General features: G+C 38.2%; 1 protein-coding gene across 1 annotated transcript in view; it reads left to right on the forward strand.

Moving 5' to 3' along the window:
* COG5 (component of oligomeric golgi complex 5) overlaps nucleotides 1–23,532 on the forward strand; it is a 375,408-nt gene that overhangs the window by 323,279 nt on the left and 28,597 nt on the right. The window contains exons 17-18 of the mRNA XM_017889562.1: nucleotides 2,653–2,756; nucleotides 17,977–18,214. Of these exons, the coding sequence (XP_017745051.1) occupies nucleotides 2,653–2,756; nucleotides 17,977–18,214 (342 nt within the window). The remainder of the gene's footprint in view (nucleotides 1–2,652; nucleotides 2,757–17,976; nucleotides 18,215–23,532) is intronic.

Raw genomic sequence — 23,532 nt, forward strand, 5'->3', positions numbered from 1 at the left:
TTTTTTTTTTTTTTTTGGCTAGTTTCAAGATTTTCTGTTTATCTTTGGTTTTCAGCAGTTTATGATGTGCCTAGGGATAGTTCTCACAAAATTATCCTGTTTGGGATCTGCTCATTTTCCTGAATCTGTAAATTCGTGCTTTTCATTATTTTGGGAAGTATGAGGCCTTTTCCCCTCCCAAGTAGTTTTGCTGCCTCATTCTCTCTCTGCCCCATTATTTTTTCTTCTTACAGGACTCCAGTGACCAGTATATTAGACATTTTGCAGTTGTTTCTTAGGTTTAATTATTTTTTAGTGTTTTTTTCTCTTCTCCTCCAGAGAGATTTCTGTTAATTCTATCTTAAGGTTCATTGACTCTTTCCTCTGTCATCTCTATGCATAATTCTTCTACTAAGCCTATCCATTGAATTTTACAATTTCAGATACTATATTATTTTAGTTTAAAATTACCTTTTTTAATATATATCTTCATTCACTCTACTGAGATTTCCTATTATTTTATTTATTGTGAGCATATTTTTCCTTGCTTCATTGAGGTTCTTGCCTGATAATTCTAGAGTCCGGTTCATCTCAAGGTTAGCATCTCTTGATTGTCTTTTCCCTTGAGAATTGATAAAATTTCCCAGCATTTTATATGTGTAGTAATTTTGAATAAATCCTGAACACTGTGAATGTTATGTTGTGTAGAAACAGGATTTTTTTTTCTTTTTTTTTTACATTTCTTATAAGCATGTTGGTAATTTTGCTTTAGCAAGCAATTAACTTGGTTATACTCAAACTGTGTTTGAGTATACTCATACCTTCAGTTGGCCACACCTCAATCAGTTCACTTCTTTTAAGCCTCAATTGCAAGCCACATTTAGTTTGCTCTGCACATGCATTGTTGATGAGTTAGCTGAAGACTCGTACCAAGTTTAGACTTAAAATTAGGCAGTCTTCTCTGGTTCTGTCCTTTTTAAGCTCCCTCTCTTACTCTGCAGCAGCTCTGTACCACTGCTGTGGCCTTATAACTGTACTCCTTTTTGTAGTCTAATTTATCCAGTTTACTTTCCAACATGGTTTTTTCCTAAATCCAAATCATTAACCACATTTTGTGTATTGCTTAAAACCCATCATTGATTTCCTGGTTCCTTTAGGATAAATTCCTAACTTCTTAGTAGCCTATACAGAGTACACCTCTTGCTGCCTCTGTCTCTTCCAGGCACTTATGCTCCATATGCGCTGAATGTCTTGTGGCTTCCCAAGTGCCTCAGTTTTCCCAAACTCCTATGCCTGGGAATCCAAAACTTTTGAGTGTCAACATGACACTCAAAGGAAGGTGCTCGCTGGACCTTTTCAGATTTTGGATTTTGGGTTACTCGACCTGTATAACTTTTAACTATTCTCACTAGACTCTGAGCTCCTGTATGGAGGGAAAACTATATGTATACACACACACACACACACACACACACATACATACATACAATCCTGTACATTGTATATTTATTTTATCAGAGATTAAGGGTTATAGATTAGGAATTTAATGATTAAGGGTCCTATATTTTACCTTTCCTCATTGATTTTGATCGTTTGTATGAGCCAGAACTATCTATCTTCATTATATTTAATTATCTTTGAAGTGTGTATAATATATTTACATTTTGATTTTATGTGTTTTGAGCCTCGGTCATTATTTTCACACTAAAACCCATAACTTAAGACCTAGGATTTTACTTCAAGTAACTGATAATTTATACCTCCGTGTTGAACAGTTTCCCAACCATGGCACTATCAACATTTTGAGCTGGGTAATTCTTTGTTATAGGGGCTGTTCTGTATTCCGTAAGATGTTTAGCAGTATCTTTGTTCTCTACCTACCAGATGCTAGTAACAAATTTGTACCCCATCCCCAACTGTGACAATAAAAAATGTCTTTAAGCAATACCAAATATTTCCTGGGGAACAAAATTGCCCACAGTTGAGAGTCACTGCTGTAGAACTCTCAACAGAAACCTAATTCATGAAATGCCCAACTGTTGTGCCCTATTAGAAACATTGTACTGGAGCCTACTTAAGGGTAGAAGGTGGGAACAGGGGAAGGAGCAGAAAAAAATAACTATTGGGTACCAGGCTTAGTGCCTGGGTGATGAAATAATCTGTACAACAAATCCCCATGACACAACAAACCCCTATATAATAAATCTGCACATGTACCCTTGAACCTAATAGTTTAAAAAAAAGAATCAATGTTTATTTATTATATTCACTCTGGTTAAAAGCATATGATGTTGTTCCAATTCTTAAATAATTACTTTTGGTCTTGCCTAACTCTTTTGTGAAACTTAAATGTGTTTGTTTAACCTTTTCCTCATTAGTGGTACTACTGTCTTCTTGCGTCTGCGTTCCTTTCTCCCTGGGCTTATTTAACCACTGAACCTTCTGAAAAGATAAGAAGAGTGGGGATGTTGAAATTTTTTAGTGCCATGTTCCACATATTTTAAGCTTTAAAATCATTACTGACAGTGGTTAGGGAGAGGAGCAGACTTCTGTTAACTTAGTCTGCATTTGATATAATTTGAAAACTGTTAGTCACGGTGTTACTCACATCTCAAATTTCTTTGGGTTGTTGTCTTTAATTTTGCCTCTTCTTTTCTTTTTTATTTTCTTCAGGCTATTCATGCTCTTATGGAAAATGCTGTGCAACCCTTACTCACTTCTGTGGGAGATGCTATAGAGGCCATAATCATCACCATGCATCAAGAGGACTTTTCTGGGTAATTACTTTTAACCAAATTTTACTAACTTTTACTGCCTTTGTTTTGTATTCCCACCTCTATGCTTACTCCCTAAGCTGCGGCCCTGCCATCCAGGGCCTTGTTCCTTTTGTGATGGCATTAGCTTTTAACCCTCTTCATTACCCGTTGTGAGCGCCATTCACAGATTAAAATTTTCTGTTCTCATTTTCATCACTTCTCTCCTCTTTTAAAATGTTTTCTTTATGAGCAGTATCACATTACATGTACATACATTTCTGTCTTATTGAAACATAAAATGAGTCTGTGGGACTCAGCCTGGTACTTCAGGACTTTTGGTAGTTTGTACCCTCTTCCCTTTCCAAGCTTGTCCTTTTCCTTACTTCTCACAAATACCCTCTACTTCAGTCCCTTTGTTACCCCTTGGCATAGGCATGATATTCCTTGTATAAAATGCCCTGCCTCTGCCACTGTGCTTGTCCAAATCCTGCTTTGGCTCTGGGCAAGCTCTGACTCAGCCTCCTCCAAGATTGATTTTCTTCCTCGGAGGTTATGTGGCAATCTAATCTGATCACATCACACCTAGCCACAAACACTATGGTGTTATTCCAAACCTGTTTCATATGTGTCTTGCTCATGCATGTCATAGGTATCCTGAGAATAATGATCATAGTTCCTAACCCAGTGTTTACAGAAATCTTTTAAAATAGAGTAAAATGGTTTTGGTTCAGTGTATTAGAAAACTGTGGAGCATTTAGGATAGTTATTTGCAAATGTTTGCTGTGATTTTAAAAAACTTAATCACACTACAGCTAAACACTCAAATATTAATATGTAGATATGTATTTTATAGTCCCAAGTCCATAGTTACTATTTTGAACAGTCCTGGTTCTCTTTACATTCTTGTTGTTTTAAAGAATATCTGTTTTATAAAATTTCCATCTACTAGTTTAGCTATTTATAGAAAATATTGATTATTTCGCTGTCCTCTACTTTTCAAATTATTCATTATTTCATTTATAAAGTTTCTTTTTTTTTAACTTTTATATTAGGTTTGGGGCACATGTGAAGCTTTGTTATATAGGTAAACGTATGTCATGGGGATTTGTTGTACATATTATTTCATCACCCAGGTGTTAAGCCCAGTACCCTGTCGTTATTGTTTCTGCTCCTCTCCCTCCTCCCACCCTCCCCATCAAGTAGACCCCAGTGTCTGTTGTTTCCCTCTTTGTGTTCATAAGTTCTCATTATTTAGCTCCCACTTATAAGTGAGAACATGTAGTATTTGGTTTTCTGTTCCTGCAGTAGGTTGCTGAGAATAATAGCCTCCAGCTCCATCCATGTTCCCGCAAAAAACATGATCTTGTTATTTTATGGCTGCATAGTATTCTATGATGTATATGTTCCACATTTTCTTTATCCATTATGTCATTGATGGGCATTTAGGTTGATTCCATGTCTTTGCTATTGTGAATAGTGCTGCAATGAACATTCGCATGCATATGTTTTGTGGTAGAATGATTTATATTCCTCTGGATATATACCCAGTAATGGGATTGCTGGGTCAAATGGTAGTTCTGCTTTTAGCCCTTTGTGGAATCACCATACTGCTTTCCACAATGGTTGAACTAATTTACACTCCCACCAACAGTGTATAAGTGTTCCCTTTTCTCTGCAACCTTCCCAGCATCTGTTATTTTTTTTTTTTTGCCTTTTAATGATAACCATTCTGACTGATTTGAGATGGTATCTCATTGTGGTTTTGATTTGCTTTTCTNCCAACATGGTTTTTTCCTAAATCCAAATCATTAACCACATTTTGTGTATTGCTTAAAACCCATCATTGATTTCCTGGTTCCTTTAGGATAAATTCCTAACTTCTTAGTAGCCTATACAGAGTACACCTCTTGCTGCCTCTGTCTCTTCCAGGCACTTATGCTCCATATGCGCTGAATGTCTTGTGGCTTCCCAAGTGCCTCAGTTTTCCCAAACTCCTATGCCTGGGAATCCAAAACTTTTTGAGTGTCAACATGACACTCAAAGGAAGGTGCTCGCTGGACCTTTTCAGATTTTGGATTTTGGGTTACTCGACCTGTATAACTTTTTAACTATTCTCACTAGACTCTGAGCTCCTGTATGGAGGGAAAACTATATGTATACACACACACACACACACACACACACATACATACATACAATCCTGTACATTGTATATTTATTTTTATCAGAGATTAAGGGTTATAGATTAGGAATTTAATGATTAAGGGTCCTATATTTTACCTTTCCTCATTGATTTTGATCGTTTGTATGAGCCAGAACTATCTATCTTCATTATATTTAATTATCTTTGAAGTGTGTATAATATATTTACATTTTTGATTTTATGTGTTTTGAGCCTCGGTCATTATTTTCACACTAAAAACCCATAACTTAAGACCTAGGATTTTACTTCAAGTAACTGATAATTTATACCTCCGTGTTGAACAGTTTCCCAACCATGGCACTATCAACATTTTGAGCTGGGTAATTCTTTGTTATAGGGGCTGTTCTGTATTCCGTAAGATGTTTAGCAGTATCTTTGTTCTCTACCTACCAGATGCTAGTAACAAATTTGTACCCCCATCCCCAACTGTGACAATAAAAAATGTCTTTAAGCAATACCAAATATTTCCTGGGGAACAAAATTGCCCACAGTTGAGAGTCACTGCTGTAGAACTCTCAACAGAAACCTAATTCATGAAATGCCCAACTGTTGTGCCCTATTAGAAACATTGTACTGGAGCCTACTTAAGGGTAGAAGGTGGGAACAGGGGAAGGAGCAGAAAAAAATAACTATTGGGTACCAGGCTTAGTGCCTGGGTGATGAAATAATCTGTACAACAAATCCCCATGACACAACAAACCCCTATATAATAAATCTGCACATGTACCCTTGAACCTAATAGTTTAAAAAAAAGAATCAATGTTTATTTATTATATTCACTCTGGTTAAAAGCATATGATGTTGTTCCAATTCTTAAATAATTACTTTTGGTCTTGCCTAACTCTTTTGTGAAACTTAAATGTGTTTGTTTAACCTTTTCCTCATTAGTGGTACTACTGTCTTCTTGCGTCTGCGTTCCTTTCTCCCTGGGCTTATTTAACCACTGAACCTTCTGAAAAAGATAAGAAGAGTGGGGATGTTGAAATTTTTTAGTGCCATGTTCCACATATTTTAAGCTTTAAAAATCATTACTGACAGTGGTTAGGGAGAGGAGCAGACTTCTGTTAACTTAGTCTGCATTTGATATAATTTGAAAACTGTTAGTCACGGTGTTACTCACATCTCAAATTTCTTTGGGTTGTTGTCTTTAATTTTGCCTCTTCTTTTTCTTTTTTATTTTCTTCAGGCTATTCATGCTCTTATGGAAAATGCTGTGCAACCCTTACTCACTTCTGTGGGAGATGCTATAGAGGCCATAATCATCACCATGCATCAAGAGGACTTTTCTGGGTAATTACTTTTAACCAAATTTTTACTAACTTTTACTGCCTTTGTTTTGTATTCCCACCTCTATGCTTACTCCCTAAGCTGCGGCCCTGCCATCCAGGGCCTTGTTCCTTTTGTGATGGCATTAGCTTTTAACCCTCTTCATTACCCGTTGTGAGCGCCATTCACAGATTAAAATTTTTCTGTTCTCATTTTCATCACTTCTCTCCTCTTTTTAAAAATGTTTTCTTTATGAGCAGTATCACATTACATGTACATACATTTCTGTCTTATTGAAACATAAAATGAGTCTGTGGGACTCAGCCTGGTACTTCAGGACTTTTGGTAGTTTGTACCCTCTTCCCTTTCCAAGCTTGTCCTTTTCCTTACTTCTCACAAATACCCTCTACTTCAGTCCCTTTGTTACCCCTTGGCATAGGCATGATATTCCTTGTATAAAATGCCCTGCCTCTGCCACTGTGCTTGTCCAAATCCTGCTTTGGCTCTGGGCAAGCTCTGACTCAGCCTCCTCCAAGATTGATTTTTCTTCCTCGGAGGTTATGTGGCAATCTAATCTGATCACATCACACCTAGCCACAAACACTATGGTGTTATTCCAAACCTGTTTCATATGTGTCTTGCTCATGCATGTCATAGGTATCCTGAGAATAATGATCATAGTTCCTAACCCAGTGTTTACAGAAATCTTTTAAAATAGAGTAAAATGGTTTTGGTTCAGTGTATTAGAAAACTGTGGAGCATTTAGGATAGTTATTTGCAAATGTTTGCTGTGATTTTTAAAAAACTTAATCACACTACAGCTAAACACTCAAATATTAATATGTAGATATGTATTTTATAGTCCCAAGTCCATAGTTACTATTTTTGAACAGTCCTGGTTCTCTTTACATTCTTGTTGTTTTAAAGAATATCTGTTTTATAAAATTTCCATCTACTAGTTTAGCTATTTATAGAAAAATATTGATTATTTCGCTGTCCTCTACTTTTTCAAATTATTCATTATTTCATTTATAAAGTTTCTTTTTTTTTAACTTTTATATTAGGTTTGGGGGCACATGTGAAGCTTTGTTATATAGGTAAACGTATGTCATGGGGATTTGTTGTACATATTATTTCATCACCCAGGTGTTAAGCCCAGTACCCTGTCGTTATTGTTTCTGCTCCTCTCCCTCCTCCCACCCTCCCCCATCAAGTAGACCCCAGTGTCTGTTGTTTCCCTCTTTGTGTTCATAAGTTCTCATTATTTAGCTCCCACTTATAAGTGAGAACATGTAGTATTTGGTTTTCTGTTCCTGCAGTAGGTTGCTGAGAATAATAGCCTCCAGCTCCATCCATGTTCCCGCAAAAAACATGATCTTGTTATTTTTATGGCTGCATAGTATTCTATGATGTATATGTTCCACATTTTCTTTATCCATTATGTCATTGATGGGCATTTAGGTTGATTCCATGTCTTTGCTATTGTGAATAGTGCTGCAATGAACATTCGCATGCATATGTTTTTGTGGTAGAATGATTTATATTCCTCTGGATATATACCCAGTAATGGGATTGCTGGGTCAAATGGTAGTTCTGCTTTTAGCCCTTTGTGGAATCACCATACTGCTTTCCACAATGGTTGAACTAATTTACACTCCCACCAACAGTGTATAAGTGTTCCCTTTTCTCTGCAACCTTCCCAGCATCTGTTATTTTTTTTTTTTTGCCTTTTAATGATAACCATTCTGACTGATTTGAGATGGTATCTCATTGTGGTTTTGATTTGCTTTTTTTTTTTTTTTTTTTTTTTTTTTTTTTTTTGAACTGAGTCTCGCTCTGTCACCCAGGCTGGAGTGCAGTGGTGGGATCTCGACTCACTGCAAACTCCGCCTCCCGGGTTCACACCATTCTCCTGCCCTCAGCCTCCCCAGTAACTGGGACTACAGGCGCCCGCCACCACACCCAGCTAATTTTTGTGTTTTTAGTAGAGACGGAGTTTCACCTTCTTAGCCAGGATGGTCTCGATCTCCTGACCTCATGATCCGCCCACCTCGGCCTCCCAAAGTGCTGGGATTACAGGCGTGAGCCACCGTGCCCGGCCTTGATTTGCATTTCTCCAATGATCAGTGGTATTGAGTATTTTTTCATGTGATTGCTAGCTGCATGTATGTCTTGTTTTGAGAGGTGTCTGTTCATGTCTTTTGCACACTTTTTAATGGGGTTGTTTTCTTTTGTGAATTTGTTTAAGTTCCTTATGGATTCTGGATCTTAGACCTTTGTCAGATGCATAGTTTGCAAATATTTTCTTCCATTCTGTAGGTTGTCTGTTTACTCTGTTGATAATTTCTTTTGCTGTGCAAAAGCTCTTAGGTTTAATTAGATCCCACTTAGCAATTTTGGCTTTTGTTGTGATTGCTTCTGGAGTCTTTGTCATGAAATCTTTGCCTATTCCTTTGTCCAGGATAGTATTGCCTATGTTGTCTTGCAGGGTTTTTCTAGTTTGGGGTTTTACATTTAAGTCTTTAATCCATGTTGAGTTGATTTTTGTGTATGGTGTAAGGAAGGGGTCTAGTTTCAATCTTCTGTGTATGACTAGCCAGTTAGCCCAGCACCATTTCTTGAATAGGGAAACTTTTCCCCACTGCTTGCTTTTGTCAGCATTGTTGAAGATCAGATGGTCACAGATGTGCGACCTTATTTCTGGGCTTTCTATTCTGTTCCATTGGTCTGTGTGCCTGTTTTTGTACCATTATCATGCTGTTTTGGTTATGGTAGCCTTGTAGTATAGTTTGAAGTCAGGTAACATGATGTCTCCAGCTTTGTTCCGTTTGCTTAGGATTGCCTTGGCTATTCAGGCTCTTTTTTGGTCCCATATGAATTTTAAAATAGTTTGGTTTTAGTTCTGTGAAGAATGTCATTGGTAGTTTGATAGGAATAGCACTGAATCTGAAGATTGCTTTGGGCAGTATAGCCATTGTAATGATACTGATTCTTTCTATCCATGAGCATGGGATGTTCTTCCCTTTCTATCCATGAGCATGGGATGTTCTTCTCTGATTTCTTTGAGCAGTGTTTTGTAGTTCTTATTGTAGAGATCTTTCACCTCCCTGGTTACATGTATTCCTAGATGTTTTATTCCTTTTTTGGCAGTTATGCATGGGATTGCCTTTCTGATTTGGCTTTCAGTTTGGCTGTTGGTGATGTATAGGAATGCTAGTGATTTTCGTACATTGATTTTGTATCCTGAAACTTTGCTGAAGTGTATCAGCTGAAGGAGCTTTTGGGCCAAGACTATGGGGTTTTCTAGATATAAAATCATGTCATCTGTACACAGAGATAGCTTAACTTCTTCTCTTCCTATTTAAATGTTCTTTATTTCTTCCTCTTGCCTGGTTGCTGTGGCTAGGACCTCCAATACTGTGTTGAATAGAAGTGGTGAGAGAGGGCACCCTTGTCTTAGGCCGGTTTTCAAGGAATGCGTCCAGTTTTGGCACACAGTTGGCTGTGGATTTGTCATGGATGGCTCTTACTATTTTGAGGTATGTTCCTTTGATACCTAATTTATTGAGAATTTTTAACATGAGGAAGTGTTAAATTTTATCAGAAGCCTTTTCTGGGTCTTCTGAGATAATCATGTGGTTTCTGCCTTTAGCTCTGTTTTTGTGATGAATCACATTTATTGATTTGCATATGTTGAACCAGTCTTGTGTCCCGGGGATGCAGCCTACTTGATTGGCCTGAAGTTTTCTTTTTTCGTTGTGTCTCTGCCAAGTTTTGGTATCAAGATGATGCTGGCCTCATAGAATGAGGGTTGGGGAGGAGTCCCTCTTCCTCAATTTTTTGGAGTAGTTTCTGTAGGAATGGTACCAGCTCTTCTTTGTACATATGGTAAAATTCGGCTGTGAATCCATCAGACCTCAGACTTTTTTTAGTTAGTCAGCGATTCATTACTGATTCAATCTCGGAACTCATTACTAGTTTGTTCAGGGAATCAGTTTCTTCCTGGCTCAGTCTTGGGAGGGTGTATGCATCCAGGAATGTATCCATCTCTTCTAGGTTTTCAACTTTTTGTGTATAGAAGTGTTCATAGTAGTTTCTAATTTTTTTTTTTCCTGTAGAGTCAGTAGTAACATTTTCTTCTTCATTTCTAGTTGTGTTTATTTGATCTTCTCTCTTTTCTTCTTTATTAGTCTAGCTAGTGGCCTATTTTATTAATTTTTTTACAAAAAACCCGCTCCTGAATTCATTGATCTTCTGAATGGTTTTCATGTCTCTGTTTTCCTCAGTTCAGCTCTGATTTCTGTTACGTCTCATCTTCTGCTAACTTTGTGGTTGATTTGTTCATGCTTTTCTAATTCTTTAAGTTGTAAGGTTAGGTTGTTAATTTGAGATTTTTTGGCTTTTTGATGTCAGCATTTAGTACTATGAATTTCCCTCTTAACACTGCCTTAGCTGTGTCCCAGAGATTGTGATATGTTGTATTATTGTTCTCGTTATTTTCAAAGAACTGTTTTTTGTTTTTTGTTTTTGTTTTTTTTGAGGTGGAGTCTTGCTGTGTCACCCAGGCTGGAGTGCAGTGGCGTGATCTTGGCTGACTGCTGCCTCCACCTCCTGGGTTCAAGCGATTCTCCTGCCTCAGCCTCCTGAGTAGCTGGGATTATAGGCCCACACCACCCCTACGCCCAGCTAATCTTTGTATTTTTTTTAGTAGAAACAGGGTTTCACCATGTTGGCCAGGCTGGTCTCCAGCTCCTAACCTCAAGTGATCTACCTGCCTCAGCCTCCCTAAGTGCTGGGATTACAGGCATGAGCCATCATGCCCAGCCCAAAGAACTTCTTGACTTCTGCCTTAATTTCATGTATTTACCCAAAAGTCAATCAGGAGCAAGTTGTTTAATTTCCACGTAATTGCATGGTTTTGAGCGATTTTCGGTCTTCTATTTTTATGATACTGTGGTCTGAGAGTGTGTTTCATATGATTGTGGTTCTTTTACATTTGTTGAGGATTGTTTTATGTCCAGTTATGAGGTCAATATTAGTGTGTATGACGTGGTGATGAGAAGGATGTGTATTCTGTTGTTTTGGGTTTGGAGAGTTCTGTAAAGGTCTATCAGTTGCATTTGGTCCAGTGTTGCATTTAGGTCCTGAATATCTTTGTTAATTTTCTGCCTTGATGATCTGTCTAATACTGTCAGTGGAATGTTGAAGTCTCCCACTGTTATTGTGTGGGAGTCTTTGAAGGTCTTTAAGACTTCCTTTTTTTTTTTTTTTTGAGATGGAGTCTCACTCTGTCACCCAGGCTGGAGTGCAGTGGCGCCATCTCAGCTCACTGGAAGCTCCGCCTCCTGGGTTCACGCCATTCTCCTGCCTCAGCCTCCTGAGTAGCTGGGACTACAGGCGCCCACCATCGCGCCCAGCTAATTTTTTGTATTTTTGGTAGAGATAGGGTTTCACCGTGTTAGCCAGGATGACTCTCCTGACCTCGTGATCTACCCGCCTTGGCTTCCCAAAGTGCTGGGACTACAGGCATGAGCCACCGCACCCAGCCGAGACCTCTTTGAAGGTCTCTAAGAACTTGCTTTACGAATCTGGGTGCTCCTGTATTGGGTCCATATATATATATAAGATTGTTAAATCGTCTTGTTGAGTTGAACCCTTACCGTTACATAATGCCCTTCTTTGTCTTTTTTGATGTTTGTTGGCTTGAAATCTGTTTTGTCTGAAATTAGGACTGCAACCCCTGCTTTTTTCTGTTTTTCATTTGCCTGGTATATTTTCCTCCATCCCTTTATTTTGAGCCTGTGAGTGTCATTACATGTCAGATGGGTTTCTGGGGGTGATCTCACTGTTCCTTCCCCAAATTGGAGGCAGCAGAGGAGGGGTAGTGGTTGTGGCCAAGGGTCGTTTGCTTGTCTCCTGGGGACTCCACCCCAGACAGATGCATGTTAGCACCTCAGTGCAATCAGCGGAGGTGGGGAGGGTCTAAGCTGTGGGCCTAGTAGGGAGGGTCTGTGCTGTGGGCCCAAGCCAGGGGTTCCCTTGGTGACAAGCAGTGGGGTGAGGGGCAGGGAGACCTTTGGGAGACAGACTGGCTTCCTCTCCTTGGGTTGACTGCAGCTTGTTGGAGGTGTGGATAAGGTACTTAGGGTCTTTGCTCTTTCATTAATCCAAGGGTGACAAGGGTAGTTCCACTGCAGGGGCAGTGGCAAAGAGGCTCTCAGCTGCTGCTGGAGGCTCTGCGCTTGGAGTTGCTGAGTTGCCTCTGGCTTGATAGCTCTGGCTGGGGATGGCTAGAGGCCCAGGCCTGCCCGGTGAAGAGATTTGGGAACAGGTACCCATGTAACAGTCTGGCCACTTTTCCGTAGGGCTGCTGCAGTATGCTTGAGGCCTGCTCCAGTCCCTAGTAGACTCGCATTTTCCAGTGCTTGGAGTTATCACCGGTGAAAGCACTTTTCTGAGCAGTGGGGTTTCCCCTGGCTCTATATTGCTCCCAGGTGGGCTGTTGTCCTGTTTTGCTTTTCTTCATTCTCTGTCAGTCAGGTTGTTTCCTTGATTAGTCCCTATCCGACTAGGTTTCTGGATGTTTCAATTGAAGGTGTTGTATTTACTCACCTCTTCTGTTCCTCTCCATGAGAGCCACATACACTAGCTGCTTCTAATCGGCCATATTGGCCTCTCCAACATGGGAAATATGGAAAATGTCAAAAGATCAATCTAGGCTGGGCACAGTGGCTTATGCCTGTAATTCCAGCACTTTGGGAGGCTGAGGTGGCCAGATTGCTTGAGCTCAGGAGTTGGGGACCAGCCTAGGCAACATGTTGGAACCCTGTCTCTACAAAAAATACAAAAAGCTGGATGTGGTGGTGTGCATCCATAGTTCCAGCTATTTGGGGAGCTAAGGCAAGGAGATGGTTTCAGCCTGAAGGAATTGAGGCTGCAGTGAGCCGTGATCGTGCTATTGCACTCCAGCCTAAATGACAATGTGAGACCCTTTCTCAAAAAAGGAAAGACCAGTCTCTATTTTTAAAAATATGTGAAGCACAGAAAAGTGAATTCTACCAAAAAAAAACTGTATTTGGAACTCACTATGACATAGGACTATATAACTTCTGATTACCCATATTTAAGAGGAGATGGTTTTTGTTCAAAAGTGATCTGAACTGTCCCAGTTAGATCAATGATGAATGCCTCTCAGAAGGGAGCCAAAACAAGCTGATTTTTGAAGGCTTATTCTATAATAACAGTGGTCACATACTTCTAATTTAATTGGTGAGCTGCAACTAGTGCCTACAGATAACACATTAGACATTAATAGCTGAAAGTTAGTTCCCAGATAGATATGTTTTTACTAATTTGCTTAAATACTAGTGAGCCAAACTGTTTCTTCAACTGATAGGTTGCCATGAGTATGAAGCATTATTTTAAGGTGCCTAACATCGTCCTTATTTTTTTTTCCCAGTTGCTTTGGTGACTCCATTTCGGCTCAGTGTATACAACAGTCATTTGAGATTCATGTATACAGCAGTCAGTTGAGATTCCAGTGAAAATTATTCTCCATATATAGCAGTACAGGCGTATGGAGCACTGCTGCTTTTATTTAAATTATTGCCCCCATGGCAATAATTTTCCTACTTTGTAGAATCTTGTGATTAGGAATTCTGTAATGTCATGTCATTTCATATGTAAATGGCTTATGTGAAATATGCGGTGGAGTTGGATTAGTCAAGAAGCAGGAATTGCCTTTATTTTAGGGCCAGCCCCCAGGGATAACAATTAGAAAAACAATAGTGAAAACCTGACCCTTCAAGCCCTCCATACCTATTCCTATGTAAAAGCAATAAATAAAGTTTACCTTCAAGTCCAATTTATATGTAGTAGTGTTACAGACTCCCCTGCTATTTAAAGAGTAATTATGGGCTGGGCATGGTGGCTCACGACTATAATCCCAGCACTTTCAGAGGCCGAGGCAGGCAGATCACTTGAAGTCAGGAGTTCGAGACCAGCCTGGCCTACATGGTGAAACCCCGTCTCTACTAAAAATACAAAAATTAGCCCGGCATGGTGACAGGGAGCTGTAATCTAAGCTACTCAGGAGACTGAGTCAGGAGAATCGCTTGAACCCTGGAGGCGGAGGTTGCAGTGAGCTGAGATCGAGCCACTGCATTCCATCCAGCCTGAGTGACAGAGTGAGATCCTGTCTCAAATAAATTAAATAAATAAATAAGTAAAGGGTAATCATCAACATGGTTTCTTGGTATTTGAAATTCATTTAAAAAGACTGATGTGTTTCTTTCCAAATTAAAGCTTAAAATGTAAATGTCTGATTGACATAGAACATTGATTAAAATTGTTGCAGTCAATGTAAAGTGACTCATATCTGATTTCAGTTTTGAGTAGGGAAGGGAAGGCAGTGAAAGAAGAACTCTACATCATTGAAGTGATAGATGAGCCCCTTTGTGGAAGGGAGAGCACTCACACAAAAGATTAGTGGCATGAAGATTACCATTTATTTCTGTTATGCATATGTTTAATTCATCTATTTATATATATTTGGCCACAAACCAAGTCTGAACAAATTAAAGAGAGCTGAAATTAAGTATCTTTTCTAATCACAATGGTATGAAACTAGACATCATTAATAGGAGAAATATTGGAAATTTTGCAAATATGTGAAACTTAAACAACATGCTCCTGAACAACCAATGGATCAAAGGAGAAATCAAAAATATCTGGGACAAATGAAAATGGAAACAAAATGCATTTTGTTTAAACAAGGAAGTAAAAGATCTATACACTGAAAACTATAAAACATTAATGAAAGAAATCAACACAGACACAAATAAATGGAAAGATATTCCGTGTTCATGAATTGAAAGAATATCGTTAAAAGGTCCATACTACCCAAACCAGCCTTCAGATTTAATGCAATCTCTACCAAAATTCCAATGTCATTTTTCACAGAAATAGAAAAAAAAATCCTAATTCATGTGGAACTACCAAAATCTCTGAATAGCCAAGGCAATCTTGAGCAAAAATAAAGCTAGAGGTATCACACTACGTAATTTTAAACTATATTACAGAGCTACGTGATGATTAAAATGGCATGGTGCGCTGGCACTGACCAGTGAAACAAAACAGAGAGCCCAGAAATGAGCTCACACATTTATAGTCAATTGATTTTCGACAGAGATGCCAGGAACACACAGTGGAATAAGGACAGTTCCTTCAATAAATATATATTAGTAAAACTGGATATCCACATGCAGAGAATGAAATTGGACCTTTATCTCACACCATATGTGAAAATCAAATTAAAATAGATTAAAAACTTAAAAGTAACACCTGAAACTAAAACAAATTAAAGAAAACAGAAAAATCTGAGGAAAAAAATCAGAAAATCAGGAAAAAAATCAGAAAATCTGATTTCATCCCAAGAGCTCAGACTACAAAGCAAAAATAGACAAATGTGATTACATTTATCTAAAAAGCTTCTGAACAGCAAAGAAAACAAGAGTGGAGTGACAACCTCTGGATTGGGGAAAATATTTACAAGCCATACATCTGATACGGGGATTAACATCCAAAATATATAAGGAACTCAAATCAATAACAAGAAAACAACCTGATTTAAACATAGGCAAAGGACCTGAATAGACATTTCTCAAAAGAAGACATACAAATGGCCAACAGATATGTGAAAAAATATTCAACATCACTAATCGTCAGGGGAATGCAAATTAAAACCACAATGAGATTTCACCTCACACCTGTCAGAATGACTTATCAAAAAGATGAAATATACCAAGTGTGAAAGACGATGTACAGAAAAGGGAACCCTTGTATACTGTGGTTGGAATGTAAATTAGACAGCCATTATGGAAAACTGTATGAATGTTTCTCAAAAACCTAAAAATAGAACTGCCACATGATCCAGCAGTCCCACTTCTGGGTACATAACCTAAGAACTTGAAATCAGTATGTCAAAAAGATATATGCACTGCCATGTTCGTTGCAGCATTACTTAAAATAGCCAAGTTATGGAATCAATCTAGATGTCCACCAACATTTAGACTGGCAAATGGATAAGGAAAATATGGTACACATACACAATGGAATACCATCCAGCCTTCAGAAAGACAGGAATTCTGTTAATTGCAACAACATAGATGAACCTAGAGAACATTATGCTAAGTGAAGTAAGCCAGACACAGAAAGACAAATACCACATGACCTCACGTATCTGTTGTCTAAAACAATCGAACACATAGAAACAGAGTAGAATGGCAGTTAGCGACAGCTAGGGAGTGGAGGGAATAGAGAGATGTTGGTCAAAGGGTACAAAGTTGCAGTTAGGAGGAATAAATGATAAGTATTTAAGGTGATGGGTATGCTGATTACCTTGATTCAGTCATTCCACACTGTATACATATAACATTACTGTGCATCCCCTTATTATATATTATTATAATTCATCAAAAGTAAACATTAAAAAATGAAACAGATTGGCACCATTTTCGGGGAGGGAGACTTCTTTTATTTGTTTGTTTTTGCAGCCTGGCCTTGTGGAGTGACAAACCTAGAATAAAGCTAGGCTATGCAGTTGTCTGAATCTGGCAAAACCAAACTCCACACGAAGATGGCCATCATTTACTAAGGCTCCCCTGTACCCAAGCGCCACTCCACTATGTGATGATACTGCAAACAAAAATGTTCCACCATGCACCCTTTGGCAGCCTTTCTGTTGTTGGCACAGTCTTATACCTGTATGCAATCCCTTCCTGCTGGAACATAGGCCTGCTTTTTCTATCTCTAGGTGCTTCTGGAAGTGACAGACCTCTGGTTAGCATCCTGTTTATAGCAACCACTGCTGTATTTGAAGATAATTAAGTTCAACTCATTCTCTTGCTCTAAGCATTTTAGTCATATCTGTTGTTCTTCTATAGACTATCACCAATATCTCTACGTCATTCTCAGAATATGGAAACACTTAACTCGCTTTTTGAAAAAGATTCAGCATGATGTAGCCAGTGATCTCATTTATTAGAAAATATCAGGTGTTAGCTAGTTTTGGCATATCTCTTTCCTATAAATATTTCACATTTTTTTAATATATTCTTTAAAGAGCAATTATAAACATTTATAAATTATAAATAGTATTTCGTGGAGCATCAGCTGCTATCATTTGTTGATCCAAATTAAAGCCTTTCTAAACCTCATCATCTGGAGGAAAAATTGCATACCATGTGTACTGTTACATAACCATTTCCACAGTCAGAATTCTGTTGGACTGATCTGATTAAATAGCACAAGAGCAGAGAGATCTTTGCCAAGAATTTGTATAGGAAAAGCAGCATTTTCTGCCATTGCAAAGTATAAAATGCTATTTCAGGATCCATTATTGATACCTTCATTTACCAGGCAAACATGTGAGTGGATGGAGAGTTGAGAGACTGGGAGGGACTTTGAGAGGCCAGAGAGTAGAACTTGTATGATTCATCCAAGACAGATGGTTGTCTATTTCATTCTCAATAATCTTTAGGTAAATGGATTCTAAAATTCCTTCAGTAATCCTCCTGGCATCTAAACCACTTTTAAAATGTTATTTTAAACATTGTTTTCTGCTAACACTTATCAAAAAATAATGTATTTTATACTGTTAAGGGAAAAAATTACAAAGGATTGAAATAGCAGCATTGGTGGGGTAAGGGGTACAAAATCCAAGAGTGTAATTTAGTGCATCGGTGTTAAAAAGGGCTGCTTTTTCTTTTACAGGTCATTATCCAGCTCAGGAAAACCTGATGTTCCTTGTTCTCTGTACATGAAGGAGCTACAAGGTTTCATTGCCAGAGTTATGAGTGACTATTTTAAACAGTTTGAATGCTTAGATTTTGTCTTTGACAACACCGAGGCTATTGCCCAAAGAGCAATTGAACTTTTTATCCGCCATGCCAGTCTCATAAGACCTCTTGGTGAAGGTGGGAAAATGCGACTTGCTGCTGATTTTGCACAGGTACATTGATGAATTACTACAAAAGAAAAAAATGTTTTGGCCTATTATCCATTAAATGAATTAATTATTTTAAATGAAATTTAATATCTATTAAATGAAAGACTGTGTTTTCATCAGTGTTTTTAAAGAGTTGCAGCACAAAGAAAAGTAAGCCCATTTAAGCATAAATGGCTAAAAAAAAAAAAAAAAAAANGTCTCATAAGACCTCTTGGTGAAGGTGGGAAAATGCGACTTGCTGCTGATTTTGCACAGGTACATTGATGAATTACTACAAAAGAAAAAAATGTTTTGGCCTATTATCCATTAAATGAATTAATTATTTTAAATGAAATTTAATATCTATTAAATGAAAGACTGTGTTTTCATCAGTGTTTTTAAAGAGTTGCAGCACGAAGAAAAGTAAGCCCATTTAAGCATAAATGGCTAAAAAAAAAAAAAAAAAAGGAGAAGTTTAAAGATACTTTTATACCAGGTATATTTTTCTTTGTATTTAACAAAATAATTATCCTTCTCTTTGGTATTTCAAGGTTAAGGTGAAATAACTCATTCCACAGGAAAGCAACACTTCCCATTTTTACTTAATATGGAATTTTCTCACTATTTTACTGTCAAAATAGGTCAAACCTTGCTGGCCAATAATGTAGGCAATGAAATCATATTTCAAACAGTAAAAAGAGACCGCTTGTTGCCCTGTCACCATTCCAAGGCAGTTTTCCCATTCATTTAAATGCACAGTAGGCCAGGTAGACATAGAGTCTGATTATTTGTTCTCTCTCTATCAGGTAGAGTACAGTTCTTCTCTATGGCTAGCCTTGAAATCATTTCAAGCTATCTGATGTGTGTGAGAGATAGAGTGACATTAAAATAGCAAAACATTATCAGCTCTTATAGAAAGCGTTTTCTTTGTCCTTTAGACAGTTTTTTTAAAGCCTTTCAGTAGTATCAGAGGCAATGAAGAAAAACCCCAAACATGCTTTCATTAAAAGATTCAGAAACAAAGATGATTGTTATTTTTGTATAGCATACCAAGGGTAAAATCTTTTATTTTATTGTATTCATTTATTTATTTTTTGAGACGGAGTCTTGCTCTGTCGCCCAGGTTGGAGTGCAGTGGCACGATCTCGGCTCACTGCAACCTCCGCCTCCTGGGTTCAAGTGATTCCTGTGCCTCAGCCTCCTCAGTAGCTGAAACTACAGGCATGCGCCACCACGCCTGGGTAATTTTTGTATTTTTAGTACCGACAGGGTTTAACCATATTGGCCAAGCTGGTCTCAAACTCCTGACCTCGTGATCCACCCACCTCGGCCTCCCAAAGTGTTGGGATTACAGATGTGAGCCACCACGCCCAGCCGGGTAAAATCATTTTTAAGCCTTTCAAAGCTATTACCTTTACTAGTCTAAATAGTTACTGAAAGGAATTCTTCATAGCAGTTTGCCAGATCCTCCCTGCTTATAAAGATAAATGTTAATGTCAATATTTATTCTTGTGTGTATCTGGGAGTGTGTCTTGCTTCATTATTTCTGCATGGAGGAAAGGACTTGGACAGACTGCTTGTATCAGGTCAGTGGTTGTCAGGTGCTCACGCAGACTTGATACACTTTCAAAAAAGGAACAGGTAACACAAACCTAAACTTTCAAGAGCCTGGTTCATTGCAAATTAACTGATGCAGCAGTTAGTCATTTTCATTTCCAGGTAACATTCCTGGGGCCATTAGACCATAGAAATGAGCCTTCATTTGGAAAATACGCTTGTAGTAGCCACAGCATAAAAACAGAAATTAAATGTTACCATTAATATGGCTCTTTTTACCTTTTACATTTTATGAACTTCATTCTTAGGCACCCGTACATTTTACTTTGTTTTACAGATACACTTAGCTTAAAGAAAATTATTTGTCAATAGTGTCTTATTTGTCCCTTACTGGGGTTTCAGATTGCTTATTAAAAATCTGGTGATGTACTAGAACCTCCTCTTATTTGTTTTAAATAAACGAAAGTGTAAACTAGACTCAGATGGTCTCTGTTCTTCTCTTCCCCTTTCCTCCGTAATTTTGTTTTTCTTTTTGTTTCATCTTCTTTCCCTGGACTCTCTCCCCTACCAGCTTATTTGCATTCTGCTCCAGCTGGTTCTTGAGTCACTTTCCTGGAGGCAGCACTTCAAGTCCAATTAGAGTGGCAGCCGAGCAGGAGATGGCCAAAACGAGAGTGCTGTAGGAGAGAGGCTTGTTTTTGTTTTTTTATTTTAACATGTTCCCTTATGGGTTGTGAAAGATGGAAAGTATTGTCCTTTAACCCTTGCTGCTGCAGCTAACAGCTGCTCAAAATGCATAGCATCCAGTGGCAGGGGTGAGCTTCCACCTTCCAAAAAACTGCATTATTCAAAATGTTATTTGGCATCGTTTTTTCTTAAGACATGTTGTTCAATAAGCCAAACTATTCTGGGTCCTTTCCCTTAAGGTAAATTAAACCCATCAGTCATTATTACTAACTTATGCTCAAAAGCCTCTGTTTTCTGTTCTTTAAATATAGAAGCAGCATTAAAACACACAGCATTTACTCAGTGTTAAACCCTGCAGTGACATTAGGTTGTGGCAGGCAGTGTGGTATTGAAAAGCAGATTCTTTTGTTCACCCCTGTACAGTGTGTCCCAGTTTCAAAACATCCTGGCACTCACCTTGGGGATGGCTCCAGTCCTGTGGATCATGGGTACAGCAAAGACAGGCGGAGGCACTATCATAATTAATCAGATCTGTGATCAGTATCTGGCAAATACTGTCCTACTGTTATGTCATGATCTCCCCACCCACTTTTAAATTAAAATTTGAATTTCGAGTTTTACTTCATTTGGTTTGGTTTCTTGCCACAGTTGCAATTATGTGTTGTACCTCAGCTTTCAGTATCACACTTGGTTGGACGGGTTTTTCGGGGTCAGTCAAAACATTTAAATAGCATTACCCTAACATTTATATTCATGATAGGCATCAACTGGGGACTAGAGGGCTTTTCAACTGCCTTATAATTGAAAGTTCTATCAATTCATATTCAAAATTAAAGCCATTGAGGTCACTGAAATCAAAAATACACAAATACCCCATGGGTTTAAAAACTGTTCTTGTGATAAAAGTGCTTGTAATTCTAGTTAAATAACAAAAAGAGAAAGCTCAAGAAGGGACCTGTAGACCAGGTTTGGGAATACTGGTTATTTGCCATAAAGTCCAATTGCAAAGACAGATAATGACGTATTTTAAGGATTTCTTTAAGAATCCTAACTTCTCCTTACTGGCACCAGTGCAGGAAAGAGAAAGTAGTTGCAGGGTGCCATCTGGAGGGATCATGGTGAGGGAAGTACCTGACATCCAGCCCCCTTAGGAATCCAGGTCATGGGTATGAGGTGGTTTCCTACAGGTAATTAATTCCCTGCTGTGACCACATGGTCTCAGTGCCCACACTGATCACACAGCAGTTCTGAAATCACTAAACCTGTCTACAACACTGGGGTTCTGATTCTGAATCTCTTGGGGTCTTGTCCACAGTGTCCTCTGAAGCACATACTCCCCCTCCACCCCTCAGTTTATTTTCTTACCTGTAGGAAAGAGTGGCTGTTGAAGTTGGTATTAAATTATTTAGTGGTACTTCTAGCAGTTTCTATTTATAGGTCTTCTGGTGCCCTTTAAGTATACATTTACATCTATTTCACTTTGTGCCTAAAAATATTCATTTAGAAAAGAAAACAAGACAATCAAAATTCTAATTTTTGTTCTAATTCCTATTGCCTTTTCTTCTCCTGAGCAATGTCAGGGCAGGAGTGCCCTAGGAGTATCCAAAGAAGCCCTGTGGTTAACCAAATGTCTGTGGTAGGGAAGGAACAGCTATGTAATTAGTTCACCGTGCCTGCAGCTGACCGTTCATTCTCTGCAAATGGGGGCTGGAGAGAAGCAGTTGCACATGCCACTTTTGTATCCACTGCTAATGGCAGAGTCACCTCCTCTTAACAGAACACTCTTGCCCTTTAAAACATGGCCTTTATTGTTTAATGGAATTCTGGAAGAAGAAAACGATTTACAATATCCTAGAGGTCCTTTATGGATAAAAAATTTATTTTAAACATTTAGCATTTTGAAATTGTCCTACGGCATAAAAATCTTTTACATAATCATACATTTTACAGCAATTCGAGGTCATATTTTCTCATATTGTAACTTTTTCCTAGCCATTTATTTGTTTTAACATTTGGTCCTGCTCAAGTGCTAAGGCACAGGTTGTCTTTGAAGACAGTGATTCCACTAGAGTAGTTGAGAAATTGACAAAAACACTTCATGAAAAATATATAATTTCAGTATGTAAAAAACCATTATATGTATAAAGTTAGGTATTTGAATGGAATTATCATATCAAAGATACAATGATAATCACATTTTTCCTTTGTGCTCAGTGTAAAGTAAGTGACACATACGGAAAGAAACCAGAAATTCCTACCCAGTGAAGAAATGAAACAGGTTCCAAAGAACAGCCTATCACCTACTATCTTTTGAGTTGGGCACACTGGCTTACAACTGTTCTGTTTTGCATTGTTGGCAAGAATCCTTTTCTTCCTTAAATTTTATCTTTATATTTATTTATGACTCTTCACTTTATAGAGTTTCCCAACCATGTAAGGTTTCCTTCTAGGACATACAGTATGCAATCCATGTCTTTAGTATGTTACAAGAGAAATTAACCTGGTTACTATTGATCCTCAAGACCATCCCAAGGAAGCTGCCTCCAACTCTCTCTTGACACTAAGGTCATAAGTTTGATATAGCATTTGTCATTTTGCTTAATAACAGTCTTTATGTGTGTATGTATGCATGTTTATATATGTATATGTGGACATATACATAAATACTTTTGATTTTGTTGATAATAATCATATTGTTTGAATAAATAAATATCTCTTTCTTCATTAAATTTGAGAATTTAGTGATGGCAAGACAGTCTAGTCATCTAATCATCTTATCCCCATGCCTAGCTTGGTACCTAGCACTAAGGCAATCAAAGTGTCTCTCAAATGAATGATCGATTCGGTCTCTATAGTATACCCATGGCAAGGAGATTTTAAGCAATTTTTTGTAAGGGTGGCCAGCAGGACAGAAGCCTTACATCATATGTGCTTCTTGAAGAAAGGTGCTGTACTTCCAGGGAGCAGCCTATTCTCAACCATTTTCTAAACCATTCTTTACCAGAGTGCTATTTATAGCAAGAGTGGAGAAGCAGTCTATCACCTGAGTAGCATATATGCGAAAAGTTTGCATATGCACTTGGTAGAAAAGAACAGGT

This window comes from Rhinopithecus bieti, unplaced genomic scaffold (genome assembly GCF_001698545.2).
Source record: "Rhinopithecus bieti isolate Rb0 unplaced genomic scaffold, ASM169854v2 scaffold_18688, whole genome shotgun sequence".
Classification (NCBI taxonomy): domain Eukaryota; kingdom Metazoa; phylum Chordata; class Mammalia; order Primates; family Cercopithecidae; genus Rhinopithecus; species Rhinopithecus bieti.